Genomic DNA, 19,183 nt, shown 5'->3' with positions numbered 1-19,183 from the left:
GTGTATTATATATGTATATGAGATGTGCCGTTGCCCAGACGCCATTGGATGCCAGCTTCCTGTCCCTCCCCCAGTAGGCGTGACCGAAGATCTGGATTGGAGCATTCCGGGCCCGACTCTCCAATCCCCGCACACACCTTCCGGGGACAACTACAAGACCGTGTGCACCGTGTTAGTCGACAGAGGTCTGCATCTGTGGCAGACGTCTCTCTGCACTCTCCCAGTATATTATGTGCTTAACAGTGGTTAACTAGGTTGTGTGTGTATTTGTGCTTGTTAGTGTATCTTGTAATACAACATTAAAGGTGGGGTAGGTAAGTTTGAGAAACCGGCTCGAGATACACTTGTTGTTATATTCCATGGAATGCTCTTAACATCCAGATAGCAATGAATATCTTAAGTGCTTTGACAAAAAATCCATAAAAAAATATCATCTGTGGAAGCCGTGGCGCTGTAAAAAGCACGACCAATCATCTGAGCCGGCCCGGCTAAAATAACTGGATGGCCTACCTGCCTGTCAGCCTTCCATCTGGGCACAAACTTATCTCGTGCCCTCATTGGTCATGTGCGCGTTCGTGTGTGTTGGAGGAGGGGCTCTATAAGGAAGTGGCAGATTTTCTCCGGCTGTGTATTTTCAAATTCTAGCGCACTCGAGCCGGTTTCTCCATTCTTACCTACCCCACCTTTAACTGTGGTTAACTTGTACCCAGGCTGTGTTTTGGTAACTGCCTATTTTTGTTAGCCTTATTTCTTTTTATCCCACTTTAGAAGTGAGGTTTTCTTTAGTTTATTTTGTTGTTAGTTATTTTGTTTATACTAACTCTTATTTAAAGAGTCTCCCTTAGTTCTTTTGTTGTTTGTTTAAACTGGTGCCTTTGTGGCCTTTTGCTTTGATTGTGGCTGTTTGTTGCCAACTTTATTGAGCACTCTCAATAAAACAACTTCCAATTGACCAAGTCCAACTGGTTATATGTTATTTTCCACTTTCCACGAGCCGGGACGTAACAAGCTATATGACTTTACCAACGACCTGAAGAGTTAATGAACCAATAAAAGAATCAAACGTTCTGGTGGGTGTTTTTAAAAACAGAGGCTGGCGGGGTTTACGGCCTGTCGCCTGCAGACGCTGCTGCTGAATGAAACCCCACTAAAGAGAGGATCTTCCTCCAATAAAAGCTGTGCAGAGATAAAAGCTGAACACAGACCTGCTGCCTCGTTTCCAGACGGGGATTAACCTGACTGTTTACTGTAGACGGAGGGTGAGAGTCAGGGCTTTAAAAAAATGGTTTAATCTTAAATGATGTGATAACTGTGTGGTCAACTATTTCATGGAGGGCCATTATATTTGGAAAAGATCATTATACCAACCGTTGTTTTTAAATTGAAATCATTATTGTACATTGTATGTCAAGGGACGTAACTATTAACCCTTGAGAGACACACACACACACACACACACACACACACACACACACACACACACACACACACACACACACACACACACACACACACACACACACACACACACACCACACACACACACACACACACACACACACACACACACACACACACACACACACACACACACACACAACCCGATCAGTTTAGCCTCCAGCTGACTTTCCTCCTGCCTGTTTTTATTTTCTGTTACTATTTCCCTTCAGACTTTATTTCATTTGCGTTGTGTAACAAGAAATATTCAAACTGTCAGATTTAAATGCTGATAAATATTTGCATGTGTGTTCCTGAAATACTGGTGTACACACACACACACGCACGCACGCACACACACACACACACACACACACACACACACACACACACACACACACACACACACACACACACACACACACACACACACACACACACACACACACACACACACACACACACACACACACACACACACACACACACACACACACACACACACACACACACACACACACACACACACACACACACACACACACACACACACCAATTTTCTAACACAAAGAAAAACATCCTTCAACCTGTAGGGCAGCGCGTCTACTCATCAGGATTTTTCTTTTAGGCTAATTGGTCAGCATCAACTCCCTATTGTGCCTCAGAATGGACTCTTCCTGTTCACTGTACTTCCTCTTCTTCCTCTTCCTCTTCTGTCTGTATAAAGTGTCGCTGTGCGTGCTGCAGGCATTAAATTAATGATGCACGAATAAAATAAAACATCTGATGCAGAAATTGAAAGTAACTTAGCACACAGCGGATATTGAAACACACTAATAGATAATAGACTGGAAACGGTGTGTGTGCATGTGTGTGTGTGTGTGTGTGTGTGTGTGTGTGTGTGTGTGTGTGTGTGTGTGTGTGTACACTTTAATTTCCCTTCAGGTTCAGTAAGGTGCATTCAGGCACTTAGAGGTTTTTTTGAATAACACAATGTGTGTTTAATGCATAAGGTTCCCGTTTTGAACTAACAAAGGATGAAAAACGTTGCTATTAGTCTGCAATAAATTAGAAACATGTCGACCTTGGCTTCTTGTTTGCATTTTATCTGCAAAAATATACACTTTTTAAGAAATGCACAACAAAAAATCTCAATAATAAAATCTCTACAGCCTTTTTTATCCGTGACCATGACGTCTGAGTGGGAGGAGAGGCTAAGCCAGGAAAGGAAAATTCTTTTTTTATGTATAATAAATGCAGTCCATTAAAAATGCACGACAAAGAGAATTTAATTTTCTCCATCAGCTCAGAGTAACACTGACCTAGAAACCATTAAAGCCTCAATGGGTAGTGATGTTTCTCGCACACAAGCGTTTAGCACATTGTGTGAGAGAAATACAGGAAAAAGCAGACGAGAAAGACGCGGAGCAGGGAGGACGTTTCATATGTTCTTAAGGAGAGTGTTATCCACTTAAGAATAAACGATGATGGAGCAGCTTTGTATGTGCAGCACGACATTCCTCCCATGATGCAACTCTGCTGAAGGACACACTTTAACAATCTCTAAAGCAGGAACCTTAAAAAGGCTGAAGGACTTACTTGAGAGGTTTAAACAAAACCCTTCAAATGTTCCCTTAGTTAATGGTGCAATATGCAGCATCCAGTTATTGTGTTGAGGAGATGTCTACTAGTGTTAGCATGCTTACAATATATATGTTTATATAAGAACATCTTAACTCAAGGTTTTTTGTGCAACTAGTTTTTTTTTTTAAGGAAACCTTAACTGGGACTTAAGCAAAATCTTAACTTAAGGTGTTTAATGCAACTGATTTGAGTGTACGAATTAAGATATTAGGGTCAATCTTAACTTAAGGTGTTTAGTGCAGTAAAATCGGTTTTAATGCAGTGAAATACTTAATTAAGTGATTAATTAAAGAAAACCTTAAGGAGAACAATTAAGGCTTTTTTGTGCTACTGTTTTTTTTTTTTTAAAGGAGCCTTAAAGAAAAACTCTTAACTTAAGGAGTGCTATGCAGCAGGTCACAGGACTTTTATGAAGTTGTTATGAAGTGTGTTTACGTTGTGTAACAACAAATATTCAAACTGTCAGATTTAAACGCTGATAAATATTTGTATGTGCGTTCCTGAAATACTGGTTCACACACACACACACACACACACACACACACACACACACACACACACACACACACACACACACACACACACACACACACACACACACACACACACACACACACACACACACACACACACACACACACACACACACACACACACACACACACACACACACACACACACACACACACACACACACACACACACACACACACACACACACACACACACACACACACCTATTAGTGAAGCTTTCAATATCCGCTGTGTGCTAAAACAAATGTGGATTAAATAATAGAAATGTCTTCAGCTTGTGTTAACCACAGACCAGGCTATTCCAGGCTAGCAACCAAAAACACATTCGGAAAACCATTGACTTCCAGACTAGGGGACAGGAAGCGAGAAAATGCTGAGTCATGTCAGGGTTTTGGGACTCATTCCTGCACCCTGTATTAAAATGTGTGGATTTTATCTGCAGTCAGGTTTATGTTGACAGGTAAAGCGATGCTAATTTCTGACTCCCAGACATAATTTATGCTCATTTTGAAGCAGTAAAAGGTTTTATCTGCAGATGCAAACGTCAGGATTTTATCTCCCATGTCCATCTGTCCGGTAGAAACCGTCATAAGACTCGCAGCAGCTCTTTAATTACTGCAAAATGTTAAAGCGGCTAAGCTCTGCACTCTGCGCTCTGCTCGAGGCTGACCTACATTTCTGTTCCTCGCTCTGCATTCAGAGAAAGTTCCTCTCAGCCTCGGCGAAAACTGAAATAGAAACTCATGTTTTTCACACCGCCTGCTGCAGAAATCCAGCAGGGACCTTACTGCAATTAACCAGAAGGACATGAAGGTGAGTGCACGGGAGATTATGGTACATTAACAGAGAGTTAGAGGATGACATTATGAAAGATTTCTTACTTTTATAGAAGTAGTAAAAATATTTATTTATAGATGTTTTCTTATTTGTATATATTGTTTTGTTATAATTTGTTATAATATAATGGAGCAACAAAACCTAAGTTACCCCACGATAAAAAAAGTATTCTGATTCTAAAAATACTACATTGCAAGTAAAAGTCCTGAGTGACATCACTATGCAACACTCACGCTCCTATTGGCCACTGCCTGCATCACATTGTACGTGATAGGCTAAAGGGCGGGACATCTATAAGAGGTTGACCAATCACAACACAGACAGCCAGCTGACCAATCAGAGCAGACTGGACTCTGGTTTCAGACAGAGGGTGAAAAGAGGTGCTGCAGAAAAATAAAGAGCTTTTTGAACATTAAAGCATGGAGACACTACATACTGATATACACCTGAACATCAGCAGGAGAGGACTCTTTAAAGTAGAGACACTACATACTGATATACACCTGAACATCAGCAGGAGAGGACTCTTTAAAGTAGAGACACTACATACTGATATACACCTGAACATCAGCAGGAGAGGACTCTTTAAAGTAGAGACACTACATACTGATATACACCTGAACATCAGCAGGAGAGGACTCTTTAAAGTAGAGACACTACATACTGATATACACCTGAACATCAGCAGGAGAGGACTCTTTAAAGTAGAGACACTACATACTGATATACACCTGAACATCAGCAGGAGAGGACTCTTTAAAGTAGAGACACTACATACTGATATACACCTGAACATCAGCAGGAGAGGACTCTTTAAAGTAGAGACACTACATACTGATATACACCTGAACATCAGCAGGAGAGGACTCTTTAAAGTAGAGACACTACATACTGATATACACCTGAACATCAGCAGGAGAGGACTCTTTAAAGTAGAGACACTACATACTGATATACACCTGAACATCATCAGGAGAGGACTCTTTAAAGTAGAGACACTACATACTGATATACACCTGAACATCAGCAGGAGAGGACTCTTTAAAGTAGAGACACTACATACTGATATACACCTGAACATCAGCAGGAGAGGACTCTTTACAGTAGAGACACTACATACTGATATACACCTGAACATCAGCAGGAGAGGACTCTTTAAAGTAGAGACACTACATACTGATATACACCTGAACATCAGCAGGAGAGGACTCTTTAAAGTAGAGACACTACATACTGATATACACCTGAACATCAGCAGGAGAGGACTCTTTAAAGTAGAGACACTACATACTGATATACACCTGAACATCAGCAGCAGAGGACTCTTTAAAGTAGAGACACTACATACTGATATACACCTGAACATCAGCAGGAGAGGACTCTTTAAAGTAGAGACACTACATACTGATATACACCTGAACATCAGCAGGAGAGGACTCTTTAAAGTAGAGACACTATATACTGATATACACCTGAACATCAGCAGGAGAGGACTCTTTAAAGTAGAGACACTACATACTGATATACACCTGAACATCAGCAGGAGAGGACTCTTTAAAGTAGAGACACTACATACTGATATACACCTGAACATCAGCAGGAGAGGACTCTTTAAAGTAGAGACACTACATACTGATATACACCTGAACATCAGCAGGAGAGGACTCTTTAAAGTATAGACACTACATACTGATATACACCTGAACATCAGCAGGAGAGGACTCTTTAAAGTAGAGACACTACATACTGATATACACCTGAACATCATCAGGAGAGGACTCTTTAAAGTAGAGACACTACATACTGATATACACCTGAACATCAGCAGGAGAGGACTCTTTAAAGTAGAGACACTACATACTGATATACACCTGAACATCAGCAGGAGAGGACTCTTTAAAGTAGAGACACTACATACTGATATACACCTGAACATCAGCAGCAGAGGACTCTTTAAAGTAGAGACACTACATACTGATATACACCTGAACATCAGCAGGAGAGGACTCTTTAAAGTAGAGACACTACATACTGATATACACCTGAACATCAGCAGCAGAGGACTCTTTAAAGTAGAGACACTACATACTGATATACACCTGAACATTAGCAGGAGAGGACTCTTTAAAGTAGAGACACTACATACTGATATACACCTGAACATCAGCAGGAGAGGACTCTTTAAAGTAGAGACACTACATACTGATATACACCTGAACATCAGCAGGAGAGGACTCTTTAAAGTAGAGACACTACATACTGATATACACCTGAACATCAGCAGGAGAGGACTCTTTAAAGTAGAGACACTACATACTGATATACACCTGAACATCAGCAGGAGAGGACTCTTTAAAGTAGAGACACTACATACTGATATACACCTGAACATCAGCAGGAGAGGACTCTTTAAAGTAGAGACACTACATACTGATATACACCTGAACATGTGCGTCATATGTCAGTAAAAGTATTAAAAATACAACATGATAAAAGTCACAAAGTTCTTAATCTGCAGAGTGGCTACATTTCACAAGTGTTATATTAATGTAAAAGCAGGGCTGATTTTAACAAATGTATATATTTTATCTGTTTTTCACCATGTTAATATTCCTCTCAAAGGATCAATAACTGTGATTATGTATTTGAACGCTCTCCTTCTTTCTTTTACTTGTCTTTTGTTGGTGTTGCTATCTAGTTCACATTACATTTGTACTATTAATGAACAACCAAAGTCAGATGCACTAGATGTTATTGTTCTCCTGCCAAAGTGCACAGGAACACAAACACTGCTGCAGGGAAATCAGTGACTATAATGTGTAACAAGGAATCTCTCTGGAAGTCAATGTTTCCACACATACATCAAAACCACAGAGGCCTAAATATAATATTTAAACATCCAGCAACAATTACACACCTCTGCAGGAGAATTCACATTTCCACCAGCAAGATGAATCAGAACGAGAACGAGAGGACAAATCAAGACTTGAGGAAATAAATCAGAAGCACTGCGGTGAATAATAAAGCAGACTAAATGCCTCAAGTGCAAAATGTAAATGTCAGAATAACAACACAAACAGTTCAGGGTGGCAATTTAGCTGTAGAATAACAAGTGAGATGGAACATTTAATTTGAGCCACACAGAGATAATAATAAGGGAGAGTAAATGTGATTTATTTCCCGTGCATATGTGTAACAGTGTAGACTAAACAGGCTTTTCTGGATTCATTTACACCAGTGGCATTTACTACAAACAGGAATATCACACTGTAAAACGACTCCTGCTTTAAAAATCTTACTTAAAGGTCCCCTATTATACTCTTTTTCATCAACATATTATAGGTCTCAGATATATACAAAACATGTCTCTGAAGTGTTTGACTCCAAACACCAAACAGATCATTGCAGCATCCCATAATCCCCTCTGTTTCAGCCCTGTTTCCAAAGTGCTGATTCTGTGTCTGTAGCTTTAAATGCTAATGAGCTGCTGCTGGCCACGCCCCTCTGAGAGATGATTGGTTAAGAAGAACACAATGGTGCTCTAGGAGGAGATTCAGGTGATAAGGTGGGGGGGTTTACCTTGGTTGCTGATTGGCTAATGGTTACACAAGACAAAAAATCGTTATGACATCATAAAGTGGCCAAAATTTGATCAGCTCATTTTCAGACAGGTTTTTATAGAAATGGATCAGGACAAAAAGAGAGAGAATCTTTGTTCCTGAAACTTTCAGAGTCTCTTTACACAGAGGGGACACATGTTGATGTAGAAGAGACATGAAGAAGAGGGGACACATGTTGATGTAGAAGAGACATGAAAAAGAGGAGACACATGTTGATGTAGAAGAGACATGAAGAAGAGGGGACACATGTTGATGTAGAAGAGACATGAAGAAGAGGGGACACATGTTGATGTAGAAGAGACATGAAGAAGAGGGGACACATGTTGATGTAGAAGAGACATGAAGAAGAGGGGACACATGTTGATGTAGAAGAGACATGAAGAAGAGGGGACACATGTTGATGTAGAAGAGACATGAAGAAGAGGGGACACATGTTGATTTAGAAGAGACGTGAAAAAGTGGATTTTGCATAATAGGTTCACTTTAAGTAAAGAAAAGAAACCAGCCCCTTTGATTTTGAAGCTAAAGTCTTATTTTTACTTTAACATTAATACTAATGTATCAGCTGGTTGAGAACGAGAAATCAATCAATAGCAATACATAGTTAACTTGGAAAAACTAAAACTAAAAATTGAATAAATTATAAATCGAATATATATATATATATATATATATATATATATATATATATATATATAAGCGTTTGAACCGGACATGGGAAAATCATTGTGCTGTTTTCATAGGATTTTCAGGACTTTTATATTGCAGTTAAACAAGGCCAAAGTTTGTAAAATATGTTGAGTAAAAACACTCGTTCCTGTGTTGCTGTGCTGTTTCTCAATAGCTTCCTTTAAGCAACATCCTTGATCCTTGTTTATGTCTGTATTTAATCAGCTGTATGATATCAGGCCTTCACTTCAGACAGTCCAAACACATGCTTCACTAAAATCACTGTAAACTATCCCATAGTGTATGGGCTCAGAACAGTCTCATAATACACACATGCACACAGAAGGATTCACACTTGTATTTCCGGATCCACACTTGTGTTTTTCAACGCACACACAAATGTGTTCCGTTTCATATACATGTAAATAAAATCCAAATACAGAAAAAAGTTTTACATATGTATTTTTGATCCTCACATATTTGTTTTCCGTTTAAAACCGCTGCACCTACAAACACAAACCGCTTTCTGTGCATGGATCGCTGTGCATTCGTGTGTGGGATTTTTGAGACTCCCCTGACGGTCACCCGATTCGTACTTGTAATTTTTTCTATCTATAGCCAATCAGATGTCTCCTCAATTCTAAGCCAATCACATGAGCGCGCCCCCACGAGGGCAGATTTCTTGCGTTCATGACATAGCGCTTCATGTACGCATTTTGCGCTGTCCGGAGCAGGGTTTCCGCGGACAGAATTTATTTTACCGGACAAATTTGAAACTTACCGGTCCATGTTTCAATGATAATAATAAGAATAATAAGAATTGTGTAGCAGAGTATCCGTTAGCAGGTAATTACCGGACTATGACCGGATATGGCTAATAACACGGGAGTAAGGATCATCTCTTTTGTCCTCTCTCCCTCCCTCTCTCCTGACAGCCCGTCAGTTTCTCATGCAGCTCGCTAAAACTTCACTCGCGTTTATGTCCATATCGATCAGATCCAGCTCTCCTGATCGGCCTTTATAGAGAGCACCGATCAAACTATTAAGAGTGAATATCGGCCGATAATGACCGGCGGGGCTCCCCCCCGTTGACAGTTCACTGTCTAGCACTGGCTTCATAGTGCACTGATCGATTAGGCTAACCTGTAGCTGCTCCCTCCACACTCACAACAACTTCATACAGACATAAATAAAGCAGCTGTATTCGCCATACAGGAAACACACATTTAAAACGGTTTTGCCTGCCGTTTTTGTGTACACAAGCATTCATTAATGGTTCGGAAAGTGGCACTGTACCTTAATAATATAAAGGCTTGTATTTGCGTGCATTTCCTGCTCGGAAAGTGGCAATGTACTGAGAGTGGAAGTGTCCTGAGATTAGCGCCTGCAGGCAGGCTCCATGGACCTGTCAGCTCCGGACAGCGCAAAATGCGTACATGAAGCGCTACGTCATGAACGCAAGAAATCTACCCTCGTGGGGGCGCGCTCATGTGATTGGCTTAGAATTGAGGAGACATCTGATTGGCTATAGATAGAAAAAATTACAAGTACGAATCGGGTCACCGTCAGGGGAGTCTCAAAAAACCCACACACGAATGCACAGCGATCCATGCACAGAAAGCGGTTTGTGTTTGCAGGTTCAGGGGATTTAAACGGAAAACAAATATGTGAGGATCAAAAATACATATTTAAAACTTTTTTCTGTATTTGGATTTTATTTACATGTATATGAAACGGAACACATTTGTGTGTGCATTGACAAACACAAGTGTGGATCCGGAAATACAAGTGTGAATCCTTTTGCGGATCATGAAATACAAGTGTGAATCCTTTTGCGGATCATGAAATACAAGTGTGAATCCTTATGTGTGCATGTGTGTATTATGAGACTGTTCTGAGCCCATAATAGTGTGCCTGTGTTTTCAGAGTCATTGTGGATTCATATAGCAGCTTTATTTCTGCAGAGATGAACTGAACAGATATGATCATATGGTTATTTAAATGAAATAAAGTCTGAAGGGAAATAATAACAGAAAATAAAAAACAGACAGGAGGAAAGTCAGCTGGAGGCTAAGCTGATCGGTCTGCAGTGTGTGTGTGTGTGTGTGTGTGTGTGTGTGTGTGTGTGTGTGTGTGTGTGTGTGTGGTGTGTGTGTGTGTGTGTGTGTGTGTGTGTGTGTGTGTGTGTGTGTGTGTGTGTGTGTGTGTGTGTGTGTGTGTGTGTGTGTCCTGTCTGTCCTCCAGGACACGCTGCATCAGCAGGATGGAGGATATCTGGATATCTTACGTAACGCTCTGATTTACAAAAAGGCAAATTGACAAAAGGAAGTTATCAGCAGAGACTTTTATACTGAAATATCTCAACGACTGTGGGACATTCATGATGCCCAGAGGATAAATCCTACTGACCTTGGTGACCGCTTGACTTCATGAGCAGTTAAAGAAGAAGTATTCAGAATACCATACTGTGAAAGTACTCTTTAAAAGTAAAAGTCCTGCCTTGGAAAGGGCTTTTAAAGGTCACCTAAGAGACTTCTTCATGTCTCTTCTACATCAACATGTGTCCCCTCTTCTTCATGTCTCTTCTACATCAACATGTGTCCCCTCTTCTTCATGTCTCTTCTACATCAACATGTGTCCCCTCTTCTTCATGTCTCTTCTACATCAACATGTGTCCCCTCTTCTTCATGTCTCTTCTACATCAACATGTGTCCCCTCTGTGTAAAGAGACTCTGAAAGTTTCAGGAACAAAGATTCTCTCTCTTTTTGTCCTGATCCATTTCTATAAAAACCTGTCTGAAAATGAGCTGATCAGATTTTGGCCACTTTATGATGTCATAACGATTTTTTGGCTTTTGTAACCATTAGCCAATCAGCAACCAAGGTAACCCCCCCCCCCCCCCCACCTTATCACCTGAATCTCCTCCTAGAGCACCATTGTGTTCTTTTTAACCAAATATCTCTCAGAGGGGCGTGGGGAGGGGCTCCTTATTTTCATCTGAAGTAACAGACAGAGAATCAGCACTTTGGAAACAGGGCTGAAACAGAGGGGATTATGGGATGCTGCAATGATCTGATTGGTGTTTGGAGCCAAACACTTCAGAGACATGTTCTGTATATATCTGAGAGCTATAATATATTGATGAAAAACAGTATAATAGGGGACCTTTAAGTGAGTATAATCAGCTAAATGTACCTAGAGGTATTCACACCCAAAAAACACAAAATTATTCAAAATAAATTACAAAACCATGTTTCCAGTTGTATTATTATCTTTCAAACTGTTAATTGTTTAATTGCCTAAGCTGTTCTTGTATAAACTGTTGATTTATAACAAAATGTCAAAGACATTGACCTCCAGAGCAGGGGACAGGAAGTGATCAAATGCTGAGTAATGTCAGGGTTTTAGGACTCAATCGTGCAGCTTTTTAAAACAGCAGTGTAAAAATACAGAATATGAAAAAGGACATGGTGCCAAAAGTGACTCTGTTATTACTCTACTTTACTATAATACTACACATACTTTGCAAATCAAAGAAATATGTCTCTTTTATTAAAAAGGGAATACAGTAGCAACAAGAACATATGAAAGTTCCTCAGATCCATTTCGAGGAGCGTTGTATCTTTTGATATACGTCTGAAATCTCATCCCCATTACCAGCACTAACCTTTCGGTGAGCATTTATCCCCCATGCCGTTTATTTCAGAGACTTCTTGAAAAGCTGTTTCATCATTCTAATAACTGAGATGGTGAACTTTGAATTTTTCCTGAAGCACCCTGATCTATGACAGTAAATCTGCTATCAACAGCATGTTTAAACTCCCGAACTTTGCTAGAGAACAGGAACAGCAGAAGTTGAAACAAAGGGATCTTCAGGTCCTCTTCCTACTCTAAATTCCCGCAGTGTTTGCAGCGAGGACACAAAGCAGCGAGTGTCTCTGCAGCGAGGGGACGTCTCTCAGCCTGAAACACGACGTCCAGCTGCTGCTCGAGGGCCCTTCAAGATCCCCCCCGCCGTCCCCCAGATCCCCCCCGCCTGTGGGCTGATGTGCAGAAATGCAACCGCTGCCCACTGCAGAAATACTGAGGAAAAACGCCTTACTCAGTACTTTCATTTGAGTTTGATGCTTTTATTTATGGACACATGATGATTGCTTAATGTGTTCATCTTGGTTCTCTTGCTTTGAGGATCCTATTCTGTCAGCTTCCCTTTCCACCCTTTCACAATAAAAGCACTTGATATTTAGCACTTTGGACAGTAACATCAACCTGTAGTGTCTCGCCTTAAAACACAGTCTTTGTCTTTTTATATTTACTTTAAACTAAATTACAAAGAAAACTTGACGTCCTTAGGCGCTTTCACACCGCAGTACTTTTCCCACAAAGGTTAATCAGAACTAAGTTCATGAGAACTCTTTAGTTCTCATGAACTAAGTACAGATCGCGTTCACACCGGAATAAGTCCCTGGGGGAGGATTAGGCAAATGAAGCCGCTGACGTCACTTCTTCTTCTTCTGCTTTGGGGTTTACTGGCAGGCCGCAAACCACTTCACGGCGTATACTGCCACCCGAAGTCCCCGGCCGGAAGTCCCCAGAGTAAATCGCCAGAACGCCGACACCTCCTCATCTCCACCGCTCCCATGTTTTATTTTGTGTTGCCATACGTTAGTCTCTCTGCGTTTGTGTGCTGGGCTAATGCTAATGCTAATAATGCTAATGCGAGGATAATAAAATGGCGGCTTCACAAAACTTTTTGGGAGTTTTACGGGGCGTGGTTTGCAATCCGCCCAGCCAATCAGACTTAGGAACCTTTTTCTCCCACGAAAGGACGGAAAAGGGGGTCAAAAGGTTCTCATGAACTAATTTTAGTTCCTGATTTTTTTGGTGTGAACGCGACATATCGGAACTAAAGTGGGAAAAGTACTGCGGTGTGAACGCGCCTCATGTCTTTTTGACAAACTGTCTGTCTTAAGAATGACATGAATTCACACTTCATTTATGACCTGACAATTCTCACTAAGTCTTTTTAAAAATGTCGGTTAAATATTCAACTGTAGCCACGAGTTTGTTAGCTTAGCTTAGACACTGAAAGCGGATGGGAACAGCTAGCATAGCTCTATCTGAAGGTGAAACCTGCTCAAGAGCCTCATAAATGTATATTTTGTTTGTTTAATTCGTAAAAAAACAAGGATCTAGTTGCCGTTTAAGGAGTATTTCTTGGCGTGGATCAGAATTGATCTGCAGCTTCAGTTATGAGAGTGGTATTGATGTGTTTATCCAACTAATGGCTGGAAAGAAATGTCCTTAAAATGTTGAAGCATCCTTTTAACACGGCAGCACAACACAGACTGCTGCTGGCACACTAGCGTGATTATATATGAGTCCAGATAGATTTATACAACATGATTCATTACAAACTGAAGCATCAATATGTTACCAGCCGCTCTGATGAGTGAGCATTTGGCTGAGTGTGAGAATAATTGACCTAAAACAGATTTAAGAGTGAATTCAGTGTGAGAAAACACTGATCTCTGCACAGATTGTATGATGAGCTTCAGAGACAAAATCTGCAAAAACAGGATTTATCTCCTCTGAGGCTTTTCATGAGGATTGGTGGAAGGTGGCTTGGTCTAAAGAAAGCATATGAGCAGATCTGAGTCTTTAGGGATTTGGCAACTTTATCCTTAAAAAGGTTACGATTTTATCTAAATAAAAAATAAATAAAAAATCAAGTATATCCAAAGTGACTGAAGCACTGGGTGTTTCTCAATGTCAAGGAAGGATGCTCCAGAGCCACTATTTCAAGGATGCTACGTCAGCGAGTCCCGCCGAAGGACTGTTCCAATGTCCAGGATGCTTGGAATTCTACCAAGCCCGGCGTACTTCGTAGCGAGAAATTTCGAGGCTGCACATGTGTATCCTCCGCGGTCTTAAAATCCCCACAATGCTTTGCGCACGGACCAATTTCCCCAAATCTGTGGCGGAAAATTTAAGACCGGGCCTCTCATATGACGCACACCTGCACACTTGCTCGCCTGTTCCACTCTTCGTTTTCCGAATGCCAGGAAGGATTCTTGCCTAGCTTCTGAAGGAAGTGACATGTCCTACCAAGGAAGCGTCCTCGACATTGAGAAACACCCCCTGTGTGTTTGTCCTTGAGGTCTTCAAAACATGTTGAACAAATGTCTTTCTGCTTCACCTCTTTGAACGCTGTAAAGCTTCATTTTAGAAACTAATTATAAAATATTCTCCTCCACCAGAGAGGTTATATGATCGGTTTGGTTTGTCAGGATTACAGAAAAACTACCTGTCTGATTTGTATGAAATTTGGTGGAAGGGTTCAAAGAAAAAAGATATTAGCAGATCTGAATCTCTGGAGATTTGGGGATTTATCCTCAAATAAGTCATGACTGTATTCTTGTACTGATGGGACTTAATTTAAAATAAATTCCAACTTTATTCTTGAGATGTCTGTACTTTGTTTTGGTTGAATAATGACTTTATTCTCAAAATGTCCCGACCGTATCCTGGATAGGTTACGGTTTCATTTCCAACATGTTAGGACTTTATTCTTAAAACATTTCCAACTTTATTCTTCAGATGCTGCGCTTAAAATGTCACGACTTTCTCCTCGTCATGTCGGAATTTTATTTTAAAAAAAGAACATAAAATCACGTATAAATCCCAAAATATTACTATTATTATTGTTGAAATGTCACAAATCTAGCAAGAATAGATTCATGTTTTTTTTCCAATGGTGGCTTTAAAGAGAGCAAAGATTACATCAGAAAGGTTGTCAGACAGCAAGGCAATGCGGTGCAAATATTCTAAACATTGCGTACACTCAAACTGATATTGATATGGAAATATATTTGAATAAAGGTGATACACTGACTATGGTTAGGAGGCTAACCCTCCTGTTATCCTTGGGGTCAATTTGACCCCATTCAATGTTTAACGTCCGGCAGTGGCTCAGTCAGTAGGGGCTTGGACTGGGAGCCGTAGGGTCGCTGGTTCAAGTCCCCGACCAGACCTAAATATGGAGTGTGGACTTCTACTTGGAGAGGTCCCAGTTCACCTCCTGCCCTGCCGTGGTGCCCTTGAGCAAGGCACCGGACACCCCCCTTCCCCCCCACTCCCATTGCTCCCCGGGCGCTGTACAATAGCTGCCCACTGCTCCTAGTACTAGACTCCTGGTACTAGGATGGGTTAAAAGCAGAGGCCAAATTTCACTGTGTGTGCTGTGTGCTCTGCATGTGTGACCATTAAAGAGGGTTTCATCCCTCCCTATTCTATTCTATTCTATAACGTATCTAAAAAAATGGTTCACATGATTTTTTTTGCTTAGTATTTCATGACTTTTCCTAATTTAGTGAGGACTAATGCGTAAACATAAAATTAACATGAAAATATTTTTTAAATGTCCTGTACGCACTTTGTACGCATCGGTGTTCCTTGGGGTCAATTTGGATCAGGATGTTTTAGTAGTATAAAGCATATACAAATGTCAATATTTTACACATATTTGTGTTGATTGTGTAGGATGATATTGAGGTGACTATTAAATGCAAATGTATCATTGTAAAACAAAATTACCCTCTGCTTTAGTTATTGGTCCTTTAACAACGTCAACAAGATCTTACTTTAACATTTTATTTCAGTCAGTGAGATTTTATGGTGATTTATATATTTTTCGATAGTCACATAATAGGAATTCTGGATGTATAAAGGGGTCTGTAGGGGGGAAGGTTGGGGTAATGTTTTATTTAAATGGTTATTTAGGTAGTCAACTAAGATACCTAAAGCACAAAGAGACATACATGTTGGTTACAATTTGGAATATGATCATTGTCTTGAGTTTTAGGGTGTAAAGTAAATTTGAGGATAACAGGAGGGTTAAACCGCCACAAAACCTCCAAAGTATCCCTTCACGAGAGAAGTGACAGTGAAACAGAGGAACAGATCCTCCTCCGTAGGACAGCAGAGAGTTTATTTATCCATTTAAAGAGTCTGAATCTCTGAATGAAACGCTGATCTGACGCCTGATTAACAAACTGAGTTCCTCCTGCGGTCTGACGGACGGCGCTCGATGCAGAGCTGCAGACACCGCTGAGATTTACTGACAAATACAGGAAATGAAGTCTGTATTTAATCAAATCCTGCTCTGTGCATGATGCTAAAAGACGAGCAGGGTCACGGAGGATTGACCCCTGCAGAAACATCTTGTACGCTTTGCTGAAAAACATCACAGATATTTTATTCCTGGACGTCTTATTTCAGCTTAAAGTCAAGCAATGACACCCATTGATGGTACTAACTTAAGAGGATAGAAAGAGGCTAAGCAGAGACAGTCATCACTTTAAAAATAACTCTCAAAATAACTCACATACCCTAAATCTCATTTCCCCACAGGTACAACACAAATCTGACAGCCGCTAGGAGTCAAGTGGAGTTTATAATGTATAATATGCCACGTTTGCACTAAGACATTGATAACATATGTGTACCAACACTGGAAGAATTCAAACTACAGCAGAGGAAAATAAATTGTAAGAAATATAGTTTTGGTAATGATGAAGTGCCAACTACTTAGTAAAAAAGGATTAAATTGACAAGGTAACTAAAAATATAATTAAAAAAAAACTCTATTTGGAGAAAGTACATTTATTCTTTGCCTGCAAAAAGAGAAGCGGGATCATTATTGGGAAAAATGGCATTGTGATTGATTTTTTTAAATGTCTTATTTTTTTCTGAACGCTGTCATATCGCATGTCAAACAACAACAATCTACCAACAAACTAAGCAGAATAATTTGAGTTTAGGAGTTGTCGATGTTGAGAAGCCAAAACGTATTCCCTTTTTTAAGCGATGTGAAACTTAATACAAAAAACAATGTAATATATAACTAAATGTGGCATTAATTGAGTTAATTGTAAAAAAGTTCCCACTTGTTCACATGTTATGTATAAATGAAAAATGAATATATGAAAAAAATATGTATGCAGAGCTCAATGACAGTAATGAAAGCAGAGTTAACTTCACAAAAAATTGCAAATAAAAAGGGATTTTACTAAAGCAAGCAAACTCCAGGAGTAGTAGTAATAAACACCTTTATAGTTGTTGTTGTTGTTGTTGTTGTTGTTGTTGTTGTTGTTATTAATCAGTGTTTGTTTATGTGTTGTCTGTGTAAAGCCAAACTGTATATGCATATTTATTTATTTATATTTATGTGATACACAGATTATAACAACAAAAAGTGCCCACTTGTTCAAAGGTCATATACAAACCAATAAGTAAATAATAATAAAAAACAATCAAATAAACTCTGGCAAAACTGGTTAAACTCAACTACAGTAGAGAAGGGATGGTAAAAATATGTATAATGTAGCACTTAATTCATATCCAAAAATAAACTGCCAGGAAACAAATGTATAGTGCATGTTATGAGTTTTCTGTGCTACGCCACTTTAAACGCATGTTAATGACTGCATGTTCCCGGTGCAGATGGGTGCACGAGCCCTCTGCAGGCCTGCATGCCCCCCCCCATCCCCGGTATGATATCATGCAGCTAGCCGCCGTGCAGCTGCAGGTTAGCGGCTGCAGGATGACAGCTGCACCTTAAAGTTAAAAGGCCGGGGATCGGTGCACCTTACCTGGGGACGCAGTTCGGGGAGGAGCCGTCGATCTCCCATGTGGCGAACAGGTTCATGGGCACCGGTCTGTTGAGAGCCGCGCTGCCGGCGAAACTCAACCGGCCACTTCTCTCCGCCATGGTCCCGGTGAAGAGGGGTAAAGGGGGTCCGACACCGAGCTGTAAACACCGGGGCACGGTGTCCTGAGTGTCCGGTAAACAGAGCCCGTTCACGGTGCGATGTGAAGGGCGCAAGTGGAGCTCATGTCCCCGGCCTCAGGTCGGGTAGGAGCTGCAGAGAGAGCCGGAGCTGTGGTGCCTCAGAGCGGAGAGAGTGTTTACCACGCTGCTGCTCCGGGAGTATGAGGAGCGATCAGTGCCACACACAGAGAGAGAGAGGAGGGGCAGGAAGAGACTCATCTTTCATGAATTAAAGTGTCAGGGATTTCCAGTCTTCATGTGTTACTCAGTGTTTTGCACTCACCTCTTCAAACTGGCTTTTAATGTGTGATTGTTGTTTTGTTTAATTTAATGTGACTTTTACTATATTTATTTGTTGTCCTTTTTTACTACCTCTGTAAAGCGACTTTGAGCACCTGTAAAAGCGCTTACAAAATAAATGTATTATTATTAGGGCTGTCAGTCGATTAAAATATTTAATCGCGATTAATCGCATGATTGTCCATAGTTAATCGCGATTAATCGCAAATTAATCGCACATTTTTTATCTGTTAGAAATTTACCTTAGAGGGATATTTTTCAAGTTTTTAATACTCTTATCAACATATGAGTGGACAAATATGCTTTATA

At 40.4% G+C, this 19,183-nt stretch overlaps 1 protein-coding gene across 3 annotated transcripts in view; it reads right to left on the bottom strand.

The window, feature by feature from the left end:
* Positions 1-18,703, bottom strand: part of pacs2 (phosphofurin acidic cluster sorting protein 2) — a 75,852-nt gene extending 57,149 nt beyond the window's left edge. For all 3 annotated transcript variants that reach the window (XM_034129074.1, XM_034129076.1, XM_034129075.1), the window contains exon 1: positions 18,396-18,703. In XM_034129074.1, coding sequence (XP_033984965.1) covers positions 18,396-18,514 — 119 coding nt within the window. In that variant the 5' untranslated portion in view covers positions 18,515-18,703. The remainder of the gene's footprint in view (positions 1-18,395) is intronic.
* Between the last annotated feature and the right edge of the window lie 480 nt (positions 18,704-19,183).

Source organism: Trematomus bernacchii, unplaced genomic scaffold (assembly GCF_902827165.1).
Source record: "Trematomus bernacchii unplaced genomic scaffold, fTreBer1.1, whole genome shotgun sequence".
Classification (NCBI taxonomy): Eukaryota; Metazoa; Chordata; class Actinopteri; order Perciformes; family Nototheniidae; genus Trematomus; species Trematomus bernacchii.
Note: the sequence above shows the minus strand (reverse complement) of the source record. Positions and strands in the feature narration are given on the sequence as shown.